At 41.3% G+C, this 12303-nt stretch overlaps 1 protein-coding gene across 4 annotated transcripts in view; it reads left to right on the forward strand.

Annotated features, from left to right (window-relative positions):
* Positions 1–8997, forward strand: part of LOC130883452 (cytochrome P450 2J4-like) — a 36252-nt gene extending 27255 nt beyond the window's left edge. The window contains exons 7-9 of one of the 4 annotated variants that reach the window (XM_057783875.1): positions 273–460; positions 2044–2182; positions 8592–8997. In XM_057783875.1, the coding sequence (XP_057639858.1) occupies positions 273–460; positions 2044–2182; positions 8592–8770 (506 nt within the window). In that variant the 3' untranslated portion in view covers positions 8771–8997. Of the gene's footprint in view, positions 1–272; positions 461–2043; positions 2183–4768; positions 4855–8591 lie in introns of those variants that run through there. The other 3 variants (XM_057783876.1, XM_057783878.1, XM_057783877.1) reach the window with 3 other exon arrangements.
* The last annotated feature ends 3306 nt before the right edge of the window (positions 8998–12303 follow it).

The following is a 12303-nucleotide window of genomic DNA, read 5'->3' on the forward strand; positions in this document are numbered from 1 at the left end:
TGGTTATTGCTGTGAGCTTAGCCAAGTTGATGACAGCTATTCAGTTCAAGGTCAGTGGAAAGCTGTGGCTATGTTGTAAGAACAAAGAAAGTTACAGAATTGACAATTTTCCAATTCTGGTTTCTGAGTTGAGGAACATGGTGTCTTTTTGTGGACAAAACAGTAGGTGAAATGTTCAGGAGATAACAGCTTAGAGACAACTTCTCTGCCTTCAGAAGAAAGCACTAAACTTTGAAACCAGCTGAGTTCCCCCACTACCCTGTTTTTTGCAGAAAAAGTACACACTGAGATTGACAGAGTGATTGGCCATGGGAGGCAGCCAAGCACAGCTGACCGAGAGTCCATGCCCTACACCAATGCTGTCATCCATGAGGTGCAGAGGATGAGCAACATCATCCCCTTGAATGTTCCCAGGGAAGTGACAGCTGATAGCACACTGGCTGGATTCCATCTGCGGAAGGTAACTTTTCATTCCTGGTTTCCAGTGCTCCAGTCCATCCTTAGCAGTATCTGAGTAATCTAAATCTAAAACATAACATACATTTCTGCCTCCAAAAAACAATTAAACAGAGACAGATATTATTCCTTTAAAAAAAAAAAAACCAAAAGAGCTTTCCTCCAATGTGTCTAAATGCTGTTTATGTGCATAAAGAATAGAGAAAGGAAGGTTTCTTGGTGGAATCTACTTTGATTTTAGCAAATAATGTAAATCTGGCTTTAGCAGCTGAAGGCTATCCTAACATATTCCAATGCTAATATGACCTTACAGGAGTTAGTTGTTCTTGCCACATCTGTGCTCACAGGTGTTTTCCAGCTTTGCATACTCTCCCATTGTTGAGAACTACATATCTCACAGAGAAACCAGTCAAAAAAGAAGCTTTAATTATAAGAAAGGAAGAGATAAGAACAGATGTTTGCCAAACATACATGTGCTGAGGATGCTTATTATCCCCTTTTCATAGCGATTTGGTCCCTACTCTAAACACTAGACGGTTGAGACTCTGGGAATTAAGTTTACCTAAGATCTCTCCACTACAATATACAGCCTCAGAAGAGTTCGGATCCAGAACTACTTAGGTTATTTGTACTGCTCAGGACTTGCTACATTAGACATTGAAAGATCTCTTTTATACTTTTCTCCATGGATCCCTCTTGCGTTCCCTCTGTTCACAGACCAAGTGCACACACAGCCCAGCTTAGAATCTCAGGATTTCTGCAGAGCGTGCTCCTCACCACATCACACTCCTTCTGTTCAAGGCACAATCCTTTCTGTTCTTTCTGTTTGCTGTATACTGAAAAAAGGTTAGACACTTGTTGGCAGTGACAAAATAAATGCCTAAGGTTTCAGTTCAGCATGACAAGGAAGTGACTCAGAAGATCAGTCCTCATGATGGTAGTCAGGAAAAGAAAAAAAATCTGCAGGAGGCTAACCTCCACCCCATTTATTCCACGCAATACTTGAGCATGGGGGATGGTGACATATAGTCAGGGAAAGTCCACCTGCCATTGCTTAATGATTTCTAGAAATGTCCTCATGGCTAGTCTCAGTGCTTTTTTTTTTTTTTTTTTTGTAATCACCTAGACAATTATCAATTGCCAGGATCCAGAGTCAAGAGTGTCTGCCAGAGGAGGCCTCTGTGGATCTGTAACACTTTGTCTTAGTGTCTTAGTGCCTCAGAATGTATTGTTCCCCTGGAAAGTTTAAGTCTACTCTGTAAACACAGATACAATTCATTCATTTAACCCCAGAGACAGGTTACCTCTTTACATGTCCCTGGAGGAAGGAGCTAGGTTGATGATTGTTAGCCCATGTCCAGTTATCTTCCCATGGATGGTACATGTTGTCTCCCTAGACACATGCTGGCCTGTTCCCACAGCCCTGTATTCTGTAATAAAGAGCAGACTGATAGGCCTAGAACAGCCTAAGGACACACAATCCATCATGGATCTGTCGGTGTGAAAAGTAATGGGAGCTTGGGAACCCCATCCCTTGTCTGGGTCTCTTCCACGTATCCAGCTTTGACTGTTTGTTGTCTTCTTTAGGGGACCATGGTCCTGACCAATTTGACTGCACTGCACAGGGATCCCAAAGAGTGGGCCACCCCAGACACCTTCAATCCAGAGCATTTTTTGGAGAATGGACAGTTTAAGAAGAGAGAATCCTTTCTGCCTTTTTCAATGGGTGAGTGGTAATGGGGAGGAAACAGGTCAGAATCCTGCCTCACCCCTTCCCTCCTCTTCTCCCTAGAGAACTCTACTCCCATTTGAATACTTCCATAAGGCCACACCCAGAGCAGCTGTTGTTTGCAGGCCAGTGTTCTCAGAGAGAGCATCACTTCAGACCACTCCTGTCACTCAAACTCACCCTTGCCTCTGACTGAAATTTTGGCTTCCCTTGTTTGGTTTTCACAGCACTAGAGATCCAAACCCTGCCTTCTCTTCAAAAAGAAAACTGAATACATAATGTCTTTTCAAAGTGTAATGTCCATATTATTTTTAAGTGATAGACTCTCAAAGGTTAATATATCAGACTCGTAATGAGATGGGGAGGAGGCATGGAGGGTGGCTACCTACAAATAGCAAACAATAATTTTAACTGTCATTTACATAACTGGATTAGGTTCTACTCAAAAGAAGAACTCCTTAAACAAGTAAATCTTTAGTCTTTTAAGATATTAAGCACGCTTAGAAATTCTAGTTTGATGTATTTCTGTTGTTCCACATGATCAGGGAAAGGATGTAGTGAAGATCCTCTTGTGTTTTCTACCCAGCCAATTGTGAATGAATATTGTAGCCTTACAGTTGTTGAATCCATAACAAAATGCACTAGTATATTACAGTTGTTGGTTTCTATGCATTGTACATGCGTTTTCAAATAATTCTGCAGTTCCTTAGTTCGATAAATATGTACCAAGTATGGAGTCCGTGTCCAACACACACCTAAAATCATGAAAGTAGAGGGACAGGAGATGAAGCAGAGCTTCCCCTTGGAGCATGTGTCTCACTGCAGCCTTCCAAGCAGGAATCAGCAAGCCCTGAAGAGAAAAGGACACAGATGTAGACAGATGTGCTGCAGCTAGAGCTCGGTGTCCCCCAGGTTTCTTCACACTGAAGCTTGTGTTTCCTAACGTGTCTGCAGGAGGTGACAAATGCCACACAGAAGTCGCACTACGGAAATGTGGACTTCAATGATGGCGTCCAGCTCGTTCTCTTTCCCTTTCCCTGTGTTTCGGGGTCAGCTTTGCTGATCCTTCACATTTTACTGAAGTAGGGAAGCTGACAAAACAGCAGACATCTCTCCTGTCTTCCTGATCACCAAACATTACAAAGCTCTGATTTATGACTCAAAATCTCAACTATGTGTTTATATACACCAATTATTCTAGTTATTAAATCAGATCCTGAAAGCCTGGAAGAGACTCTTTATACAGTCCACATAAGTGCGTTATGTGTTGATTCCTAGATCTGCAGTGAAAGGACTGTTGGTCGATTCCCCACGGCTTTCATAGGGAGATGATCCTTTAGGCCAAATGAAGGCTGCATATATGCATTCTCTTCATATTGCAAAATCTTTCCCCATAGGTGCTTTATGTCTCATTCAGTTTAAAATGTTGGTGGCACACGCCTTTAATCCCAGCACTTGGGAGGCAGAGGCAGGAAGATCTCTGTGAGTTCGAGGTCAGCCTGGTCTAAAAGAGCTAGTTTTAGAACAGGCTGTAAGGGTGTGGTCATAGGGGTGTGGTCGATTGATAAATAACCAGACCAGCTCAATACAAAGGATTTAGATTTTAATAATTGAGGAAAAAGGGAAAACTTACAAGACCAAAGATCCCGCGAACGCCTTGAGCGCAAGGAACCAAAGAGGAAGTGGGGAGAGCATCTGCAAGATTTATCTGTATTCTTTGGCCTTAGGGCAACACATGCCCAAGACAGAATGTGATTGGCTGAGCTTCCCCATCAACAGGATCCAAAGCTACAGAGAAACCCTGTCTCCAAAAACAAAAAACAAAACAACAACAACAAAAAATGTTCCCCTATCCACACTAGTTCTGAAATAAAAACAGAAACTCACTGGTACTCTGGTACTAAGAATTGTATTACTTAATTAGAGGGTTAGTTCATTAGCAGACAAATTATCTCAGACAATCACCAAGGTAGCATAGCTGTTAGTAATCCAATAGGAAAAGGACATTAGCGTCTATTAAATCAGATAAGCAAACTTCAGTGAAGAGGAGAGCTTTTTCTTATTTAACCTGTGCACAAGGAACTGGCAGAAGAGATCAGGTTTAAGTTTACACTCCTGCTTTAGTTCTTTCCCTATCACATATCCGTGGTAACTGACCTCCCATTTATAGGCCCTTCTACATTAGGATTCCCTAAGTTCATGGCCTATCCTCTGTATTAGTGAGAATCTTGCTGTAAACATCAAAAACTATATTATTTACAAGAAACATATTATCCTCAGAAGTTTCTAGGTCAGATCACTGGCTTAGCAAATCTTGTTTGTTCTGCTATACACATTAACCTGGGCTTTCATATGGTGTTGCTTAAGATACCAAGAAACAGAACTGAAGCACATGAAACTGGTAAAATGTGCTGGGACCGTCGTCTCATGACTCTAGTGAACTCTAAAACCACCAGACAAGTCCCAGTTACAGTTGTGGTAAAAGTCCTACATTCTTTGGAATAGCTGTGAAATCCCAGTAAAAATAGCAAGGATCCAAAGGAAGTGGAAACCCAAATGTTTTGCTTTCAATGTTTCTGATAGAGATGAATGAAATTCAGTTACCTGGAGATGCCATGAAGACCGGAAGAGGCAGATCTGAACCACCCTCTGGGTTGACAAGACAACAGTCTGGATTATCTACCACAATCCTATCTTTGGCATGTAACTGCTTTCCTTCAGCATCTCTAGAAGTAGATATTAACTTCTCTTGTTTTGGAAAACATAACCAACTGTATAATTATTATTGTTATCACAGAAGATAGAAAATTAATTCATACATTCCCACGTTCTCCTGATTTATGCTCTCCTCTGCTAGAGTTAATAAATTAATAGATATCTTCTATTCATTAATATAATTAATGCCAATTTATATAATTATATTGATATAAGTAATATTAATATAATATTTACCAGTTTATAATATTAAAATAGTAATTTACAAAAGGTGTCATAGAACATAAAAGCAAGGTTAGTGAAGTCCACTTGTGATAGTCTTGGTCAACCCTCTTATTTCACTTAATATGTCATATTTCTGGGGGGATTTTGGTGAAAAACAAAGCATATAAGTAGCCTTTAGTACAGACTGTCCATTTTCCTTACTGAAGCAGTATCTGAGATGAACAAGTCATCGTTTTAGAAGTTTCTGTCGGTGGTAATTGACCAGCTCTCACGGTGTGACAGAGCATCCATTGGAAGTGTGTGTATGAAGAAAATGAATGCCTCATGGTGGCCAGGAAGCAGGGAAAGGAAGCAACCGAATTTCAAATATCCCATCAGGGCATATCTCAGATGGCCAACCTTAGGCAAACACCTACTTAATTATCCATCATTTCCCAATAGTGTCATGGGTGGCAACCAAGCTTGCTGATGAAGTCTTTGCCAACAAATGAACAAAAGCTAAACTCCATACATTTAAGTTACACAGCCTAGGTGAACGCTGTCATATCATTCATGTTTTCCAGCTGAGTAACTGTCATCTCCAGGTTAAGAGCAGATATGAGCACAGACAGTGCATCTTTGAAGACATGTTTTCTTGGCTGACACTATGAGAGACGTGTTAGTGACGGCTTCAGCTTATGCACATGAAGGTGGTGACTGTGAAGGAGTAGGTTTTCCCCTACCAATTATTCCAAAATTCCAATCTTCCTCAGTCATCAAAATCCCCTGTCTTAGTTTGTTGTTTATTGCAGCGATAAAAATCATAACCGAAAGTAACTTGTGGAGGAAAAAGATTATTTCACTTGGGTTCCTTATCACAGTCCACCACTGAAGGAAAACAAGGTAGGCACTCAAGGCAGAAACCTAGAGGCAGAAACTGAAGCACAGGCCATGTAGGGGTTAGACTTATTGGTATGCTCCCATGGCTTACTCAGTGTGCTTTATTATAACACCCATGATGATGTCCTCAAGGGTAGAACTTCCCATAGTTAACAGAGCCTTAGTAGAGATAAATAAGACTTGAGAGAGAGCAGTAAAAGGAAAAATGGAAAAAGAATTTTTTTGTTTGGTATCATGAGCTCTGAATCAACATGGAACAACTTTGCCAACAGTATGTTAATATTACTAGTTTTATTTACACAGTCACAGGTATATGATGACAAAATGCCCCTTGGCAAGTTGAAGAGGAAGAGAAATAGGTAACTAGTGACTTCCAAGTCCAAAAAACTTGAAATTCTAGCGACAAGAAGGACTTACGAAGCATCCTGTGCCTGAATATCTGAAAGTCTCTTGCAGCGATAAAGAGAGCTGGAGTGTGAAGATCATGAGCATTCACATCAACACAGTCACAGGGGCTCAGGAAGAGTCAGGCTTACCAAGAGTCAAAGGTCAACAAACTGGATGCTATCAGCCCTGCTCAGGACAGTTCTTTCTTCTCACTACAATGACCCTCATGCCAGGCATCTCTGAAATGACCTCACAATAAACTTGGATTTTCTAGGCATCTCTCAATCAAGATGGTCACTGGCTTTACTACTACACTGTTGTTGTGAAGATACACCATGATCAACGCAACACTTATTTATTTATTTATTATTCATTTTATATTTCAACCACAGTTCTTTCTCCCACCCCTCTTCCCACCTCCCCACCCCCATCAACACCCCCCCAACTGCCCACTCCTCATCCACTCCTCCCTAAGGGCAGATTAAGTTAAGGCAGGACCAAGCTCCTTCCCACCTCATTAAGGCAGAGCAAGACATCCCACCATGGCAAACGGGCTCCAAGAGGCTGACTTATGTACCAGGAATAGATCCTGCTCTGCCTGTCAGGATCCCCTCAAAAAGACCAAGCTACACAACTGTGTGCCACATGCAGAAAACCTTGTTTGGTCCCATGGAGGCTCCACAGATGTTGGTGTAGAGTTCCTGATTTTCCATGAGCTAATCTACAGAGCAAGGCAGCTCTTACAAAAGAAAGCACTTAATTACAGAATTAGTCCATGTTCATCCTGGCAAAAAGCACACGGGCATGGCCCTGGGGGAGTGCCTGAGAGCTTTACATCCTGGTCCACAGGGAGAGAGAGACAGATGAGGGAGAGAGAGAGAGAGAGAGAGAGAGAGAGAGAGAGAGAGAGATTGGACTGATGAAGTTTTTGAAACCTCAAGGCCCACTCCCAGTGACACAACTCCTCCATCAAGACCACACCACCTAATTCTTCCCAAAAGACTTTCATTCCTGGTTACTAAGCATTCGAATGCATGGGTCAATCCAGCCATCACAGAAATCAAGATTATCCATCACATAAGCCAAGCTTTAAATTACATGCTCCATGCTGAACAACTAATTCACACCTGCCAAGTCTTTAACAGATGGAAGAAAGAGACTGTTTCACAAAACTGCCACATGAGGAAGGCTTAGCTTCTTGACAAGGAGTGGTTTAGTCACGGTCACATAGGAGATCGCAGACAGGCTAGTTAGTAACCCCGAGTCCGAAGTTTGCATGTCACGGTATGTGGATTCTTACAGGAGAGTCTTGAGGATTTATGAGCTGTTGTCCATGATATTCATGGTGGACAACAGGAGGAGAATGTGGAGAACATGGATAAATGAAACATGTTGGCAAAAAACACAGATGTTGCATAAGATACAGACATCATCATAACACATTTATGTTTGCTATGCAACTTTTGAGGTCTGCTTTTGTTTGATTTCCTCAACACCTGTATTAGGCAGGTAACAAAGTGGAGAGAGATGACCATCAGAAATTTATCAATTATTAACGTCAGTAAAACCAATGCAGTTTCTTATACATTATTCTGCAGAGAGTGTCATATGTTATCATTCCTGCGACGATGTCCTTGTTGGAAACCCCATGAGGACAGTGGAAAACATGAACAAATAATAATAGTAGTTTTGTCTGAATGCTGGTCTAAGAATTTTTTTGGTATGAGAGGGTTGTCCTGGATCATCAGAGATCATCCACAGAGATTACGCATGTGAAGCCAGATATTCAAGAGAGATACAGATTGTAGATAAGTAGACAGAAATGTATATATCTGTACACACACTTAGATATATATACCTTGTGATATGTGTGTGATGTGAAGTGACCTAAAGCAATGGCTCACATAATTATTAGAATGCCGCCAACTCAGGACTTAACATCTACAAATTATTCAATGCAAGGGACCAGGACATCTGAGAAAATAACAATATCTTGGACTAGGGAAAGTGTGGGACATATTATTGGACCAAGGTCAGGAAATGCCACTTTGAATGGGGATCTAGTGGGCAAATCAGGAAGATGTTCGACATAATCAGATGGACACAAAACTCATAGTTAGCTCAGTATTTACAGTAGGAGACTGGGGACACCAGTCCCTAGGTGCACCAAAGTCAGCTGACTTCTTTTTTTGTCTCACAGGAAAGAGAGCCTGCCTGGGAGAACAATTGGCCAGGTCTGAGCTGTTCATTTTCTTCACTGCTCTTTTGCAAAACTTTACCTTCAAGCCCCCAGTCAATGAGAAGCTGAGCCTGAAGTTCAGAATGGGCCTCACCCTTTCCCCAGTCAGTCACCGCCTGTGTGCTGTCCCCAGACTGTGATGCTGGAGAAGGAAAGTGTAAAGAAAAGAAGAAGGGGTGAAATGTACCTCAAACTCAATCCACACAGAAGAGGAGATAGGCTGAAGGCAACGAGAAAAGAGGGGAGGAGTTGGAGTAAGGAAACTAAATCAAATTCCTAGACTGCTTGACCCACAAATTAATGTTGGTCATCGAACTTATGAGTTCAGAAAGGTTTCTGAAGGAATAATGACTATTTCTATTATATATAAAATGAAATAATTTATTAAAATGCTATTTAAATCATAATTCACATCATACAGGTGTGCCTTCAAGTTTTTTCCTTCCTCCTGTTGTAGACATGTATGTGCTTCTAGACTGTTGAAATGGGTCATTTGGAATTAGTAACAAGAGAGCATAAGAGTTAGAACTCGGCTTCTGGGGAAGCCACAGAAATAGGACTTGAAGACTACCCTGCTTAGAAGGTTTATAGCTACCTTATCTTGCTCTGCCTCTCAGTGGTCCTCCTGGAAGTCAGGTGGAAAAGGATGGCTCACTAGACACACAAACAAGATAAGCAAGGTAGAGCCAATTTCTATGACTTATATATTATTGATGGATCTTGACCTCTGACCCAGCACCAGGTAATACATAGTTACCAAAAAGCAAACCCTAGAAGCAAGTTTGGATGGAAAATTGTAAATATTTTCTATCTTCAGATACATAAGGAAATCTGAGACCCTTGGAATTGTTGGGAGTTCTCTGTCTGTTCCTTGATGCTGTTGATCTTGGTGAAGAAAGCATCACTTTCATCTTAAAGGGAATAAGAATTAGTTTATTCTGGATCCATTTTGAGTGATCATGGCCCAGGAACACAGGTTATCACAAATTTCATGTTCCAACACAAAAGTAGTTTCATTAACTTTTATAGCTTTATAAAACAAAAATGTCAAAAGAGGTCTAAAATATTTAAGTAGTACATCAGAGAAGTGATTATAAAAAGATGGGAGAGGTTTCTCTGACAACCAGAAATGCTAACTGATGACATTCTTCACTTTTAAGTTGGTGGAAGCCAGTGGGTCTGCAAGTCCATAAGTTATAAACATTATCTAGTCATTTCAGGAAGTGAGCAATGCACAGAGGTTAGCAAGGAATGACTGGATATTGCTGGAGCTTAAAGCTGGTCCAAGATAAAGTAATTAGTCTTGGACCTGTAACATTCCAACATCTCTCAAAAATACTGAACTTGGATCTGTTCTCGGCGCAGGGGAGAGCCATCTTTGGGGTGAGTTTCTGACCCGCGGCAGCAGCCCCGGACAGGGAACTCAGAAGTTCCTCATCCCCCCCCCAATACTTCCTGGGCTCCCTGCAGGGGCTCTACTCCCCACATACTGCCTCTCTCTTCCTATCCCACCCAGCTTGCATCCAGAACCCTCCTCCCCTCTGCCCACCTTCCATCTTTGGGCACATAACGCCACCCAGCTCAGCCTGTCTAGGCGCTGGGGTCGAACCCTCAGGGCAAGCGGGCGGGCGGAGGTTCCTGTGTGTCAATAACCTGCCTGCACCAAGCAAGGTAGGCGCTTTGTTTACAAACTACCCAACCAGCACGGAGATCTGTTCTTGGCGCCAGGAGAGCCATCTTTGGGCATGGAGATCTGATCTTGGCACCAGGAGAGCCATCACTGGAGCACCAGGAGAGCTATCACTGGGGAGTGCCACCACTGGGAAGGTACAACAGTAGGCAAGGAGACCTGATCCTGTAAAAGAAGATCCATAGGGGAGCACTCAGAGGAAGAGATGGGCTGGCGCCAATGCAAGAATTCACCCAACAATCTGAAAAACAATATGAAACCACCAGAACCCAGTGACCTCACAACAGGAGGTCATGAACACCTTAATCAAGAAGAAGTAGAAAAAATTGACTTTATGAAAGTGATTGACGCCCTTAAACAGCATGTAAAAAATGCCCTTATAGAAATGGATGAGAAGTATAACAGAAAGTTTGAAGAATTGAGTAAATCAGTGAATGATACCCTAGGAAACCAAGGAAAAACAATCAAACAGATAATGGAAACAGTTCAAGACTTGAAAACTGAAATGGAGACAAAGAAGAAAACACAACCAGAGAGCCGGCTGGACATGGAAAATCTAGGTAAACGAATAGAGACTACAGAAACAAGCATAACCAACAGAATACAAGAGATAGAAGAAAGAATCTCAGATTCTGAAGATACCATAGAGAAAATAAACACGCTGATCAAAGAAAACAGCAAGGCCAACAATCTCTCATCACAAAACATTCAGGAAATATGGGACACAATAAAAAGACCAAACCTAAGAATAATAGGAGTTGAAGAAGGGGAAGAAGCGCAGCTTAACGGTCCAGAAAATATATTTAATAAAATTATAGAAAAAAACTTTCCCAACCTAAAGAAAGATATACCTATGAAGGTTCAAGAAGCATACAGAACACCAAATAGGTTGGATCAAAAAAAAAATCCCCTCGCCATATAATAATCAAAACACAAAGCATACAGAATAAAGAAAGAATATTAAGAGCTGGAAAGGAAAAAGGCCAAGTTACTTATAAAGGTAAACCTATCAGACTTACACCTGACTTCTCTATGGAAACAATGAAAGCCAGAAGGTCCTGGATAGATGTATTGCAGAAACTAAGAGACCGTGGATGCAAGCCCAGACTATTATACCCAGCCAAGCTTTCGTTCACTATAAATGGAGAAAACAAAATTTTCCAGGATAAAAACAAATTTAAACAATATGTAGCCACAAATCCAGCCTTACAGAAAGTAATAGAAGGAAAATCACTAACCAAGGAGTCCAACAATGACCACAATAACTCAGACATCTAGAGACCCTTCACCAGCGCAACACAAAGAAGGGAAACACACAAGCTCTACTACTAAAAAAGTGACCGGAGTTAACAACCACTGGTCATTAATATCACTTAATGTCAATGGACTCAACTCACCTATAAAAAGGCACAGGCTAAGAGATTGGATACAAAAACAGGACCCAACATTATGCTGTTTACAAGAAACACACCTCAACCACAAAGACAGGCACCTACTCAGAGTAAAGGGCTGGGATAAGGCTTATCAAGCAAATGGACCTAAGAAACAAGCAGGTGTGGCCATACTAATTTCTAACAAAGTTGAATTCAAACTTAAATCAATCAGAAGAGATGGAGAGGGACATTTTCTACTCATAACAGGAACAGTTCATCAGGATGAAGTCTCAATCCTGAATATCTATGCCCCTAATATAAAAGCACCCATACGTAAAAGAAACATTGCTGAAATTCAAGCCAGACATCAAACCGCACACACTAAAAGTAGGAGACTTCAACACTCCTCTCTCACCAATAGACAGGTCAATTAGACAGAAACCTAAAAGAGAAATAAGAGAATTAATGGAGGTAATGAATCAAATGGACTTAACAGACATCTATAGAATATTCCACCCAAATAGGAGAGAATATACCTTCTTCTCTGCAGCTCATGGAACCTTCTCGAAAATTGATCACATACTCGGTAACAAAGCAAACATCCAGAGTT

Source organism: Chionomys nivalis, chromosome 11, assembly GCF_950005125.1.
Source record: "Chionomys nivalis chromosome 11, mChiNiv1.1, whole genome shotgun sequence".
Taxonomy (NCBI): Eukaryota; Metazoa; Chordata; class Mammalia; order Rodentia; family Cricetidae; genus Chionomys; species Chionomys nivalis.